Below are 15,762 nucleotides of genomic sequence, written 5' to 3'. Positions count from 1 at the left end.
GTTGCTGTTGTTGTAGCTGTCTTTTCCTGACAATATCATCAACCTGTTTTTGTCTGCCTGCATCCAGAGGACACCAAGTCCTAGAACAGCTGAAAAAGCATCTCCGGTATCCTCAAGAAAACTACTACAGCTCGAGAAGAAACACAAAATTCCTGAATACTTGTTTCCTGCCAAACTAAAGTACACTTATTTGTTCACATGTTTGCTTTAGATAAAGGAGCAAAGTCATAAGCTCAGTCTCACTGCGATTCTAGCTTTGAAACAGCAGAGTTAAATTCACTGGATGTGTAAACACAGCAAGATATCTGGGGCTCTTATGCAAGTTCACTTTCACCCCTGGTTATACAGGACACGCTGGGAAATATCAAATTAAATGAGTTTTTCTAAGAAGAAGAAAAAAAGAGACAAAGACAAATAAAGAGTTCTATTATTACCCTGGGCTGTTGAAGCCCCCCGCTCCCCCTTTATACAACGAAAGCATGTGAATAGAGAACATGATGTTCCTCAACCCAGAGTGGTGGACGATGTTTGTAGTCAGGCTGCTCACGTTGCCAAAAGGATGTCTTAGACTTTGTCTTGGCAAGTCAAACTAAATTGGTCAAAAGTAACTAAGTACATTTATCAATCACTAAAATAAAAAAATGTGGTTTAAATAGAACTTCATACTTCCACCACACTTCAGCCAGTTGCCACAATTAACAGAAAGAATAATCAAAAGTCATTATTATACATTAAGACTGGTAGAATATCTTGGAAATCCAAAAGATCAACAAAATTATACCACCTTTACCTCAAAAAATTCACAAGTGCACTCAGTAACTATATGATTAACAGGCTATTTTACATAAAGTACTTGTTATTACTTTTTTACTTTGAGTACGATTTTAAAAAGGATGACTTCTATATATCACAGATATTTGCTTCAGATAAAGTTAAACAAAATCTTTCAAAATGGGTCAGGACACAAGTGGATACTTCTTTTTGGACTCATTATAGAATAACATCCTTTAAATCATCATGGTTGTGTTTAAGAAGGGGCCAGTTAAAACATGTTTTCAGTTCATCAGTGCACTAGCAGATACATTTCCTTATGACAGGTAGGATCATTGGTCAGAAAGTACTATAATAAAACCAGCTGTCCAAATATTAAGTCAAAAGCAACTTTAGGTGTCTTTATTAGCTCTAGAGTGATCAAATCAATTCTTTTTTATGAACCATCTCAGCTGCATATACTACCCAATAGTGCCACCTAGAGGAGGTTTAAAGTAAAACAAATCATTATACATAAAGTTTGAGATTTTCTGTAAAGTGTTTCTAAAAACTTTAAAGTCCATACATTAAGTTTGGCATGATTGAGGGGAAGAAAAAAAAAAAGGAAAAAAAAAGTCAAAATGTATTTCTAAATACACATTTAAAAAAGGTAACTTTTGTATGTAGCACTTTATAATAATTTCACTTTATTAGGGCATTATTACGGTATTAGCAAATGGTTAATTCATCATTTATATATCATTATTCCCTTTTGTTATGCCATTCATTAAGATGTATTATGACTGATATGATTATACTAGCAGTGATGTAGCAGCAGTGATAGCTATAGCTGTATATCGTGTAACAGTAACAGATGGACAAACATACATAAATAGCATATTAAGGATGAGTAATGATATATAAATGATGACCTAAGCACTTACTAACAAACTTAATAAAGTGCTACCTTTTTGTTTTTGCTCTACTGCTGCAGCAGAAAGTAAGATAAGCAAAAATCAAACCAAACACCACATTTTAAAGCCTTTCCCACTTTATTGTTCGTGTGATGCTTAATCCTTTCTGACAAGATCATGTCTGCTGTATGTGGTTCTTACTGCTTTCTAACTGTGTCAAATCAAAAAAAACTGAACATAAATGAAAACATAATACAGGACCCAAAATCTAAAGTGAGACTGATAATGTGCAATGATTTCAGTGCAACATTTCTACAGAAAATCCACCTACTAGGACACCTATAGATTCCCCTGTTGTCACGTAGATCGTCAGAGAGAACAGAGACAAAACATATCAATGGCTCAAATGGATGAAAAAGTCTTTTCATTTGCAAAGAACTGGTTAACATTCCCTTCAGAGCTATAGAGCTCTGTGTGAGGTTAGTATGCATTTTCTTTCTTATTAAACCAAATAGATGAGCTGTGCAGTGCACAAGGTTTTGACTGAGAAATGATTCTGAAAAGCAAAGAAAATTAGAATATAACAATACGAAGACATACAAGAAAATCAGAAAACAAGTCTGTCATCCCCTAAATCCATCAGCAGCAGATATGAACTTTAAACATGGTGTATATGGTACATAAGTTGCAGTGCAATAAAGGGAGAAAAAAAACAAAAAACAAAAAAAACCAAATACATAAATAACATTTAACTAAATAAAACAGATAAAATAAAAAGGCCCGACTAAAAGAAGACAACAGATTAGAATCAAGGCTATTAAGGAATGAATAAATAATTATGTTTGAATACATATTCCAGATACCAATTCTAGTGGGAAGTTTAAAACACAAGACACGATGACGAGTGACTAAGTAAATAGTATGTAGTAGTTATGTAGCTATGGTAACAAGTAGGTGGAAACTGCATCACACAAAAAAATATCACTATTCACCACCACACAAATTCAACAGATTAGAGGCATGAACTGAGGAAGTGGATTTGTTCAGTCTTCAGCTCTGCCGTCCAGGATGCTTTCAAAGTTGAAAGGTAGGAACTTAAAGCCGTTGCCTGAGTAAAACTTGTTTTGGAACTCCACCCTACGATTAAAGAAATCAATAAAAATCAGTCTGAAAAAAAAGACATATATACTTTCATACAATAACCTTGTCGTGCATACAGTGACGATAGCTGGCAGCTTGGTTAATGCTGAGCAGAGCAGTAGCGGCTGATGACCCCTGCTCTTCATTCCACAGTCTGCACACACCTGCATAAGCTCATGTCTACATCCTGGGACAGACACCTAAGCCTCTTCCCTTCAGGAAAATGATCAGGGTCTATTTTTAAAAAAGGCCAATGCTAAGTGATGGCTGGATGACCTTTTAGCTGAGCTGCCATGGATAGCATTCATTCCAAAGCCCGTCTGGTGTGGCAAGAAGAAATATGTAGTATTACATATTGCACATTGTGCGTATCAGTTTTGTCAGTTTGATGTTCAGTAATTACATGGTTTCCAGATATCACTGGAAATAAAAATATTTTGATTGGGGGAGGGGTCGTTTAGTTTCCCTCGCTTAAAATGTAAACAGACTGTCCATGAAGACAATTTGTGAAAGCACGCTCAGCCAGCATTCCTGTGGAAAGGACAATTATCGTGAAGGCCGGCTGCAACACAGACGTGCTCTGTGAATGTGCCGGTGAACTATAAAACCAGCGTGACATTCAGCAAAGCCAGACAAAGACATTTATGAGGAGGCAACAAAGGCTCATCGGTGCCGAGCCACAGACTGTTATGCATGCCACACATAGAGCATAAATGAACAGCACCACATTGACAAGAGCAGACTTATTCCAGGACAGAGGCCAGGAGAGATGATTGGAAAACCAGTTTGTTAACTTGAGCACCTGGGATGGTCACTGAGACATTAATTGTAGCCTGCAGGTGGAGCTAGAGCTTTGCTTTTGTAGCAATGACAGTAATTTGCCTTAAGGAGTCCTATCCTTCAACACTAACAAGTTTTCACAAAGGTATTAGTGTATGTTTAATATCAAACCCAAGCAAATACATATACAAATCCTAAAAAACAACATTAAAACTAAACTTACCAATGCAGTCGCAATGCGTGCAGAAACGCTGACAGGCCTTCCATAATGAGAAGAATAACAACTGTGAGAACAGCGAAGACGTAAAATACTATGGCCAGAAGGATGAAGCCTCCAAGGCTGCGAGAATAAAGGCCTATGCGCATCACCATGGACCACAGCACCTCTGACAGCTCTGTGAATAAGAAAGCACATACACACCAACTTTACTATTCTGATTCCTTTGAGAGTCAAAGCATTTAGGTGTTAATACAGTGAGCCATTTCTCTTACTAAATAACCGAATACTGCAGGTGAAGCGACTTACGTGCATGAGCCAGACTGAGGGCCCAAAGCCTCAGATAGGAAGCAGTGTTGGAGATACAACCCAGGCAATACTCTATGGTGTGAATGGCCTGATGCACTGCTACATCCGCAAAGTTAAACTGTGGGTAAAAGTTGGTTTCATTTACTCAGCATAAAAAAAAAGTAGAAAACAACATCTCTACAACAGGTCCTGAGGTCCACAGAGGAGAAGTCAGCTTTAATGTGTCACCAATGATTGAGGGAATTGACAGAAAAGCCATTTTTTGTTGTAGATCATCAACCCCGAAAATAAAAAGAGGTATCATCATCATAAGAACCTGTGAACCCAAAGAGTCAGCTGCCCTCCTGATGCCTCATGCACATCACCAAGACCATAGGGAAGCACTGGCCTACTGGCACCCGCCACATGACGAATCCCTGCCCATTTTCAATAGAATACATTTAGAAGTCCCTGACCGGACCATACAATGACAAACATTCAGACGCAACTAGTAGCAGCAGGCAATGGTTGACAACAAAGCAGGGGCAGTAAAGGAAAGACTTTGAAGACATGTATATTAACATGAGGGGATAGGGTGCAGGTGGATGTGCAGCATGAGCTCCTGTCCTACCTCTTCCTCCTCACAGGCCTTGAAAGCAGGTGACAAAAGGCAACGCTTGGTTATTGACATCACACACACGGACAGGCAAACGTCAATAAACAGGAAAGTAACAAGAGAAACCAGTTAATTATTTAAAAGGAGAATCGAGTGAATCCAACATTAGCGAATGAGCACACTGTGCTTTCAGATCATCTTAAAATAAAACGAGTAATCAGATTACATAAGTAAAATTATGAAGTCCAGGTAAAATAACTCACTACTCGCCATCTGTTCATGGTTGTGTTAAATCTGTGCAGGAATTACAAGAAAATGGATCCATAATGTCTGTATTCATTATTGATGTTGACAGTAAGGGTGGAAATGGAAAAACAAGGCATCAAGTTTCTGTCTCCAACTAAGGTTGAAAGACTAAATTATTCAAAGATGTGAAAAGATCCTTTAACTTGTGCTTCTCCCGAGTTACTCCAGCAAGCTGCTGTCCTGTTGTTACTTATGCTCTGTATGCAATTATTGTAATACAAAAAGACATTAACTTTTGATGTTTGACTTCAGTGTTATTGTGGGAACACATCTTTTACCTCAGGTTCATCCTCAGATTGCTGTGCGAGCTGGTCATGCTGGATGATTTCAGCCTCATCCTCAGTGGGCCCATTGCCCACCCTGATTCCTCCAAAGTTCTGTGTACCCTGTAACACAGTGAAACTTAATGAGGTAATCTATTTAAATCTATTATAAAAGTATAGTGAGTGACTGTGAGCGCAGACTGCTTTATCTTACCAGATGCTTCCGCCACAAATACTGTCTTCGCATAACCAGAGTTTTTACTATTAACATACAGGGGACACATGCCAAGGCGATTACCACCAAAAGGGATTGTATGGCCATCTACAAAAAAAAAAGGTGGAAAGTAAGTACAAGAGAAAAAAAATAAGGACAGTTAGATGGATCTCTTCATTCATGACAAAAATAAAGTTGCAAGTATGCTGATCTCACCTGTCCTCTGTAGAACAGTTTATTATTGGGGTCATTGTAATTGAACAGGAACATGTTAATAAAGGCAATAAGGAGACTGGGAGCATCCCTGGAAGTGCGTGCACCATAGGAGACCCACTTATAAAAGATCAGAATGACTAGGTAGCCAAACAGGCTGGCCATGAAGATAATCTCTGGAATGAAACCCAAGTAAATATTCAGGGGCTTGTTGAAATACCTGAGGAAAACCACAAAAAGAATATTAGAAGTCCACAAATTCAAAAAGAAAAACATAAGAATCAATGCATAATTATACATAGGTATGGAAATCTCACAGGTGGTTGAAGAGACTTAGCGTGACTCCAAACAGCATGTGAATTACCCCCAGGATAACAGACATCTTCATCTTGAAGGAGTTGAGGAATGACAGCTTGTTGACAGAAATGCTCCATATCTGAGACATAATGCAATTACGAATTATAAACTATGCGAGTATTCAGGTTAGTTTATGACTGCTGACTTTTGTGGATTTTTTTTGTAACTGACAGACAAAATAGCTGACATAGATGTATAAATATGGAGCTCCAAAAGATTAAAAACAAAATGATTTACTGGATCAATGCCAATGGGGTACGGCCCATTGAAGACTCCATCAACTGCTGGGTCCAACTGCAAAACTGTACTGCTATTAAGTGTACCATCCCTGAACAGAATGAGGACAGAGATCAGATTTTTGAGCTTACATACTGAACAAAAAAAAGAAGTCCCTGTGTTAAAGCTCTTGTCAATTATTACCAGTGACACTTACGTCCAGTTGCCTCCAGCTCTGGAATTGAACATTGGTCTGACACTCCATCCAGACCCAAACACATTTAGGGACTTTGAGAAGCAGTCATTGTAAATAATGCCAGTGTACATTGAGAAGACTCCCATCAGCAGAATTATGTAGCGCCCCCCAAACATCATGTTGAATATCTGTCACAAAAAGATATTGAACTTTCATAAGGAAACTGTGAAAATAAAATGCACGATGTCCTGTGGAATCGGTGCTTGTGTGTCATCGACAAGGGATGGTTTAGGACTAATGAGATGGTAATGATGGGATCCATACCTCATTATCATTCTTCTGTGCCATCAGTCTGCTTTCTCTTAACACAAGGTATAGAGCAGCACAGGTCATGAGTGTCCCATGGCCCAGATCACCAAACATAACCGCAAATAGGAAGGGGAACGTAATGATGGTGTATGGTGCTGGAGACAAGGAGGCAGGCATCATACAAGGGTGGAGGGTGGTGTAGTATGTCAATAAAGAAAGAAAGAAATGAATGAAACATGCACAATGTTCCAACATGGTGATAATGGTTGATGAGGGAGCTGAAGTAAAAGCCTTTTAATTGTCTGTAACTCAATACTTAAGGCAGCTGAGTAAACAGATTATAGAAACCTACTGCCACATTATACAAAAAGGTCCACACAAACCAGCTGGGCATTAACACACAGAATTCATAGTTTGCTTACCTGGGTTAATCTCACGGTAGCTGCCAATTCCATAAGCATCCACAATGTTTTGGAAGCCTGAGGTGAACTTGTTTGTCTTGTTGTAGGTTGGAGGGGTCTGTTTGGTCTGCATTCTATTGAGGATTGAAGGCACAGTAGAGCCGCTCTTCTCCTAAAACCAAAAAAAAAAAAAAAAAAAAAAAAAATGAATGTCATGCAACAAAAGTCCTAACTTTAGATCATCAAGCCTGGAACAATGCAAAACTAGCTATTCCAAGAATCGGATCATGTGCTGAGAGCCATAACGAGTTCTTGTTATTGTTACACCACATGTAGAACTAGACAATATAGCAAAAAGGACTCAACCATAAAACAAACAAAAAAAAAACCCAAAACATTTAGTAGAAACTGATTTTTTTCAAACATGAAATCATCTTCCTTGTAAAAACCTGACTGGCTAGTTTACACCAAATATAAACTGCTCCTCTGTTACTCACCGTCCCCCTACGCAGGGCAAACTGAATGGAGTCCAGGTCTGAGATGGGACACCACACCTCAGCAATCAGACACTTCTGAGTGACATCGATGTTGCACAGGTTGAGGGTGTGGTAGATGGCCTTCATCTTCCTCACCTTGATAAACCAAACTCTTATTGTCTTGGCTGCAGCCTGCAGGACCCTCTGCCTGTGGTCCTCAGTCTGGTTAAGCACCTTTAATGACAAACAAGAGCAGTGATGGCCACAGTAGCAATACATTTTTTTTGACATGATCAGTGAGATCATGAAGAATTCTTTTGGCCACATAAATAAATCTATGAATGTCAATGAGACTCTCTAAAAACAAGTCACACAGAAAGCCAACAGCCATTCCTGCCATCATGTTTCAGCAGAAACTGCATCAGTGTAATGCTGGTGCCTTTCTCCAAATCAGACCCATTATTAAAACTTCTGAATATAATTGTTAGAAACTGTCATGTTCTTCACTGACATTTACCATTCATAAAAATACAATAACAGGTGTGTGAAATATAATACCTTGCAACTAGACATTGTGTAAATGCGCGTATGGTTTTGTACAGTAAAGGTTACACACATCTCTGCACCTCAATACACATTTATTTTCATTTAGTTTCAAGTTCGAATGCAATCATTTTACTAAAACCAAGGACACGGTTAATGAAACTACGGATTCATTTTAATATTTTTTTTCTCAAGTTTCTATATCTATCACAATATTACTATAATTTTTTTTGATGACCTTGAAGGTAAAAATCTAATATTACACAGCCCTAATGTTAAACTGAATCGAAGGAAAACAAAAATAGTATAAATGAATCAGACGTTCCTTTTACTGGCATAAATGGTGAGCAAAAGGTCATGCTAAAGAGCAACACGGTGTCTAATCCATTAAGGGATTCCCATAAGGGAGACAGAATATTCCCAGATATGTTGCTCTATGACTGAGATTAAAAGCCCAGCCCATGACTAGCAAAGAGAAGGCTCATATCTATCTCTGTTGTCTCCCACACCCAAATTCTTGCCTGCTATTGAGACAACACTGACATGCCATTCTGTTACGTGGATCTCATGCCCAAGTAGCAACAAGCATAATCCACAAACACAGAGATTCACATTCCCCCAGCATGCAGAGGAGCAAAGAAGTATCCATTGATTTGTCATGCACAGGGCATGTTGAGTATCAAGCAACTGTCTTGTGCAAGTTTTTTTTTTAACTTCCTGTGGTTTAAACTGTCATTGTTTCATCAATATCCGAGTACATGACACTTGAACTGTGCTGACACATCAGGTTGACAGAGTGAAGTAGCATGTGGGACCTCAGTGATACCAGAGTCTGTGTAACATGATGTAAAATCCCCATAGCACTGCATGTACAGTGGGTAAAATAAGTATTAAAAATAAACATAAAATAGTGTAATAATTAAAAAAATAACACAGGGAAAAATAAAAGTATTGAACATGCTTGAACTGAGATTTGTTGAATATTTCATATCGAGAAACTGGTCACATGAATTGCTCAGGTAGGATTTTATCAAAAAGGTCTCTGTACATTTTCCCATTAATCCTTCCTTTAATAATATAAACTTCGCTGTTAGTATGGTGTTTTTGGGATGGTAAGCGGTGCCTTTTGACCTCCAAACATGGTGTGTATTATGGCATCCAAAGAGTTCAGCTTTGGTCTCATCTGGCCAGACTGCATTCTGTCAGTATTTCACAGGCTTGTTTTCTTTAGCAATGTAGTCTTCTGTGGTGAGCATGCATACAGGCCACGATAGTCAAGTGCATTATTTATCGTTTTCTTTGAAACAATTGTACCTGCTGATTCCAGGTCTTTGTATAGCTCTCCACAAGTGGTCCTTGGCTCTTGGACAACTCTTCTAATTATGCTTTTTAATTTATGGCCCCAACAGTGCTCACTGCAACCTTCACTAGTTTAGAAATTCTTCTGTAATCAATGGCGTCAGTATGTTTTGCAACAATAAGGCTGCAAAGGTTTTGAGAGAGCTCACTGGATTTACCCATCATGACATGTTGGCATCTTGGTAATGAAACAACGTCTTTTAGGTCATCAGCTGGGATTGAACTAGCTAACATTAATTTGAACTAAGTGGCAGGATTGTTTTCTAACTAAGATAAGCTTCCATGCTTTTTTTTTTTTATACCTTTCTTCATGTACTCAAAACCTTTTCTACTGTTTCATTTCTCATTATTACACTTTATGGACATCTATGGTTTCATTTCTTTTTATGTATAAAATGGATAGGTTGTTACTGACATCTGGTGAGAATTTCATGTCAATAACCCCTTTAGATATACATTTACTTAGAAAATGAAAACTGATTTGTGTTCAACACTTCTTTTACCTGCTGTAACATTACATGGTCAAAAACCAAGAGGAGTGTCATGTGCAAAGCAAAAGGAAGGAGGGATTCCCTTGAGCCACTTTGGGAGTAGACAACTGCTATGAGGAGTTAGGAAACACACTGCACTACTCGCACAAGAAAAACAAAAACGTGGTTTCCTGTTAAAGGACATGTCTCTGCACAGAAAATAACTCACATCCTCATGAGCAAGAGGAGGAAATGTGGTAACGTCTTCATGACAAAGAAAAAATGTCTTGCTGACAGAGCAAAAATGAGAGAAAAAAAAAAAAAGAAACAACCAAATGAAGCTTGCTTTTCAGTGTTAGTAAGACAGTTCTGAGTATGTGTATTTACCATTTGCAGGTCATCGATGCGAGCATTCACCCCAGCAAGCATCTCTTTCCTCTCCTGTGGGGTTTCTGGACATGGGTACAGTGTCGCTCTGAATCTAGAAACACATTAATAAGTAAGCAAAAAAATCTATTGGTCAACGACACTTCATTAACAGTAGAAATGCAAATTCACCTACCCCTCACAGATTTTCTTCACTCGATTCTTCAGCTGGTCTCCTTGGAAAAATATGATGAAGACAGATTTGTGGACTTGATCACCCTGTGGAAACATCACCAAGTTAAGTTAGAAAACACAAACATCTCAACTACTTTCACAATTGTTTCATTTGTGAGCAGCACTTACCGTAGTTGGGTCTTCCAAAGGATCTTCAATATCTGCCTGTCTCAGGAACACATTACCTCTGCAAACTCTCCATAGCATCCTCTCAAAGTTGGGAATCCGCTCCCTGCCAATGACTCCAGCAACAAATCTATAGAATATGTTAGAAAGATAAATAAAGGAATATAAATACCCTCTGATTAACTTCAAAGACAAGAAAGCTAAAACAATCACTTTTGGGTGCGGACTGAAGGAATTCCAAACTGAAGATAAATTTTGCATGGATTTCTGCTTTAGATGACCTGGGATGCCTGACTACGAGGGGCAATCAGAGCTCATCTGTGGGAGGTATTTAAATTGTGCAGTACTACAAAACAGACTCACCCTAGCCTGAGAGGAGCTACTCTAACGGGCTCATTTGGGTCCAGGAGAATGGATGACTCCTCAAGTAAACTGGGATCCTCCATCTACAGGACAGACAACAAATCATTAGTAACAATAGCAACATAATCATTTCTCTACAGTGTATACACACACACACACACACACACACAAAAATTACCATGAAATGTCTCAAACTGCTTTTATTTACAGCAACATTGACATTCAGATGGGAGCTTAATAAAAAATTAAAAATTAAAAAAAATTAAAAAAAAGTTTCTCACTCCAGTTAATGGCTGAACATCTTTTTATCTGGCTTAATGATTCACCTTCATCAAAGCTCATAATAACTTGCAAAAGATGACCTAACGTGGTAAGTCAACAGCCAGGTTTGCTTTCAAAGGCAGTGAAGTGAAATAGGTGCTGGCCAAAGGTGAAAAAGCAAGGATTAAGTCTGGCAAATGAACAAAGTGCCTGGAATGAAATCAGTGTCAAGTACTAAACAGCAGGGCGTTTAATGTACAGGAACTACTGTGAATAACCTGTGTAAATGGGTCAGCATGTGAACAGCCATAAAAAGACATGAGTGCAAACACTGCTTTACCAAAGCGTCAATAGCAGCAATAAGTGCTTCCGTCTGTATGAAACAAAGACCATACCAGGCAGCCTATCAGCAGACTGTAAGCCATCAATGACTTCCCAATTGCCACAATAAATACATTTCTAAAAGTTAAGTATTGTTTTCACTACAGCCTGTTCTTGGATACAAAACAAAAGCCATTTAACAATTTGCTTCTTCCGATGTTACTAGTTAAATATTTGCTTCTTTTTGATTTACAGTTAGAGATTGTAAATGTAAAAGTCACAATTCCCTTTCTGGCTATGGCAGTGTTATACCGACAGGCTGGAGTGCTGCTGTTTTATAGGCCTGTGTGCAGTTAAGCTGACCTCATCAAAAAATTGTTGTGTGCGACGCAGAATGTGCTTGAGCTCGGTCAGTTCCAGGAAGTTCTTCTTTAGCGCTTCTTGGTTGGTGTTTATTTCCTTCAGTTCATTCTCCAGTTTCTCAAATGTGGCCTATGGAGAAACAATGAGAGGGATGATGAGCTGACTGAAGTAGCAGATGACAGCACTTACACTTATCTTTAAGAAACAAAAATCACCTCCAAGTCAATCATGTCCCTTGGAAAAGGAACTTCTGGGTTCTCTCCTGTATCGAGTATTGGGATGTTAGCCTTCTTAATTTCTTTTTCCACAAACCCTATGAGAGAAATGTAAAAGAAGGTTTTCAGAAGGTGTTTAAAAAAAGGGATACAAGTGAATGGTAAAGCTTGGATAATGAACTACCATCTTCATATAACTGTATTTTAATACTTTAAGGGGTGGAAACTTAACTAATGCAGTTTGGTATAGAAAAATGAACATTTAAGAGCGCTCACTGAGTTTACGATCCATCTCCTCACATCGTCGTACTTCATTGACAAACTTTCTCTGGAACACATTCACATCAGGATTCAGCTGCAAAGGAAAAACACACAAGGTTCAACGAATATAAACAATTCAATTAAAAGAATATAACCAATAGCTGCCATAATGCAGGTTTTTGTAAACACTATTTAGACTTAATATATTCTGTTAAGTCTAAACTCTGTAATGGGTATAGTTTCTTAAACTAATGGAAACAATTTGATGATACAAGACATGCTGATGCACAGAGCTTCTGTGTTACTGTCCATCTTACGCTCAAGATGAAAGCTTCCCTCAGGACTTGTCAGGAATGGCTTTTCTCATGCACGTATGAGGGTCAGCTGTGAGCACATGATGCAGAAGGCATCCACTCTCTCAATAGTGCCACTAATGATGTTGTTTACGTCACCACATGCATGACCGTAATAATTAATTAATGCGACTTTCAGATAGTAGAAGATAATAAAAAGTAATGCTTTAGAAGTTTGATTAAAAAAATAAATAAATAAATAAAAAAAACAGACTTACGTCACGAAACTGGACCATCCCTATCTCTCCCAGTTCACTGACACAACAGTAGGCAGCTTCCGACTGGAGGAAGAGCTGAGCCAGCGTCATCTCTTCACTTCTGAAGAGCTCTCCCATGTTGCTACAAGATGTGAGCACTCAGCACCCGTGAATCCACAAATCACCTCAACAAATATAAAAAATTAGAGAACGCTAAAGCAAAAAAAAAAAAAAAAAAAATGTAGTGGACCTTAACAGTTCTACATTCTGCACTTTTCTCTGTCACTAATGAGGAAGCCTTTAACAGTGAGGTGTTAGTTTAACACCAGTGTACCAAGTTTTTTTTTTTTTTTTTTAAGAAAGAAGAAATAAAAAAGCCAGGCCTCATGCTGATCTCATGATCAGTGCAAGAATGCACTTATGGTCAAAGAGTTTGATCTGCGCTACTGCAACACAATAAGAGGACCTCATTTCTGCTGCAAATATAAAACACAGGTTAAGAGCCAAGGCCATGAGAAAGCACCTCTTAAAGAGCGTTTAGCTAAAACTAAAAAGTATAGATTTTATGCTTTGCAGCTAAGCAGTATAATAACCCCCTGCTGTAAAAAACTACCACACACGGCTTATGTTTGGATTAAAGGGGAGCATGTGACCTGTAGCTGTAGTAAGCTTCACCGACTACAAGACCTCCATCACCACTGAGTGTACATGTAACTAAAGCAGGTTTGGAAGCATAAGCAACTACACCTTTTAAACGCCTTGCATTTAGCTCAATAATTAACAGCAGAGGCGCTCAAACACGTCAGACAGGTGGTACAATCACCTGACTACAGAGGCTTCACCCATTACAGCCAAACAAGTCAGAAAGCCTACAAGTAGCTGCTTAGAATAAACAAAACCTTTGTCATTTTTACAAGGTATTGATCCAGCAACACTACCATAACAGAAGAGCCAATTAGCGATGGTGGAGCAATGCATACACGAGCTGACAGCAGTGCTTAGAGTAGCCAGCGTTACTGGTTAGAGGCGAACTTTAACATTAGTGCAACGACATGCTATTTTACTATTATCTACTGAAATCGGGCTGTCTTAACTTGGATAACAATTAGCCGAATGAGCAGCCGAGCTAACGCTAATTTGGCACACCTGTTGTTCAGCAATTAGCTTCACTTACTTAGCCCACAAATTAATACATTAGTGTTAGCGTAATATTAACAAAATTGCTTATAACCTTACAAATAGTTGTCCTTACTGTTTACGTGGAGATCGTCTCTTCCTTTTTATCTTACAGATGCCTCTTTGCTGTTTGTTGTGGACTGCTCGGCCGTTTGACAGGGTTACTCCTCGACTTTCGAAGCGGAAGTGTCCCGGAAACCTATGACGATCGACGACGCCGACGAACCATAACCACGTGATCACTATACAACCACCAGGACTTCGTTCTTAAATCTTTTTGAAACTTTTATTTTGAATGCCCTCGCCGGAAGTATTGACTTTTTTTGACAAATTCCAAAATATATGAATTGAGAGTACACAATTATAATACAAAAAAATGATAGCCTGCACATCAAGAAAACCAAAAGACAGACTTACTTTACAAACGTGTAACAGAGACATCAAATGACATAGAAATTATGACATAATCCTTAAACCCACTCAGATTTTATTCAAATTCAAATTTTATTTGTCACGTACACAGTCATACACAGTACGATATGTAGTGAAATGCTTGGACAACTGCTCGTGACCTAAAGAAAACAAAAAAGGAAAAGGCTATGAATAAGATAGGAAATAAATATGAAAAATTAAAAAGGGTAAATTTAACTAGGAAGGAATAAAATATAAATTAAGGTTAAAAATGAAATAACTGTACAACACAAATTAGAATGAAGGGTAAATTTAACTGGGAGAATAAGATAAAATATATAAATTAAAGTTGAAAATAAAATAACTGTACAACAAAATACACAATATAGAACTATATAAGAATGTATGAAGAAATCTAAATCTAAATAAATATATACACAATAACAGCAGCTGTACAAGTATTAACCGGAAATGAAGAATATAGTGACCAGTGTTGTGCAAAAACAAAGTCCAGAAAGTCCAGTGTGTGTGTAAGAACCATATGTGTGGGTCAGTACTGTGTGGTGGTGTGATTGAGAGACCGTATCGCCTGCGGGAAGAAGCTCCTCCTCAGTCTCTCTGTGTTGGTCTTCAGGGAGCGGAATCGCTTTCCTGACCTCAACAGAGAGAACAGTCTGTTGTTGGGATGGCTGAGGTCCTTCACGATCTTCCTGGCCTTGGTCCAGCACCGCCTGCTGTAGATTGAGTGCAGGTCAGGGAGCTCGGAGCGGATGGTGCGCTCAGCTGACCGCACAACCCTCTGTAGAGCTCGTCTGTCCTGCATGGTGCTGTTCCCGAACCAGGTTAAGATGTTTCCCGCCAGGATGCTCTCTATGGTGCACGAGTAAAAGTTCCTGAGCACCTTGGAGGGCAGTTGGAAGTCTCTCAAGCGTCTGAGGTGGTAGAGACGCTGTCGGGCCTTTTTCACCACGGTGTTGATGTGACAGGACCATGACAGGTCCTGCGTGATGTGAACTCCGAGGTATTTGAAGCTGTCCACTCTCTCCACTGGGCACTCGTTGATGACGGGGGTCTGGTAGTTCCTCTC

At 38.7% G+C, this 15,762-nt stretch overlaps 1 protein-coding gene across 2 annotated transcripts; it reads right to left on the bottom strand.

The window, feature by feature from the left end:
* Window positions 1-1,787: 1,787 nt before the first annotated feature.
* On the bottom strand, window positions 1,788-14,476 carry atp6v0a1a (ATPase H+ transporting V0 subunit a1a). 2 transcript variants are annotated; one of them, XM_005920340.3, is made up of 22 exons: window positions 14,341-14,476; window positions 13,110-13,273; window positions 12,554-12,632; window positions 12,278-12,375; window positions 12,063-12,191; window positions 11,118-11,200; window positions 10,758-10,884; window positions 10,591-10,673; window positions 10,416-10,509; window positions 7,678-7,890; window positions 7,202-7,352; window positions 6,795-6,934; window positions 6,492-6,658; window positions 6,296-6,386; window positions 6,019-6,137; window positions 5,705-5,921; window positions 5,489-5,596; window positions 5,290-5,397; window positions 4,721-4,765; window positions 4,111-4,228; window positions 3,808-3,979; window positions 1,788-2,801 (listed from the first exon to the last, which is right to left on the bottom strand). In XM_005920340.3, the coding sequence occupies exons 2-22, from the start codon at window positions 13,224-13,226 to the stop codon at window positions 2,708-2,710; spliced, it is 2,553 nt and encodes an 850-aa protein (XP_005920402.1). In that variant the 5' UTR covers window positions 13,227-13,273; window positions 14,341-14,476; the 3' UTR covers window positions 1,788-2,707. The 2 variants fall into 2 exon arrangements, with proteins under 2 accessions (XP_005920402.1, XP_005920403.1); XM_005920341.3 differs by lacking the exon at window positions 4,721-4,765 and having other exon boundaries at window positions 14,341-14,475.
* Between the last annotated feature and the right edge of the window lie 1,286 nt (window positions 14,477-15,762).

The sequence above is a fragment of the Haplochromis burtoni genome, unplaced genomic scaffold (genome assembly GCF_018398535.1).
Source record: "Haplochromis burtoni strain Fernald_Lab_line unplaced genomic scaffold, NCSU_Asbu1 Contig_21, whole genome shotgun sequence".
Classification (NCBI taxonomy): Eukaryota; Metazoa; Chordata; class Actinopteri; order Cichliformes; family Cichlidae; genus Haplochromis; species Haplochromis burtoni.
Note: the sequence above shows the minus strand (reverse complement) of the source record. Positions and strands in the feature narration are given on the sequence as shown.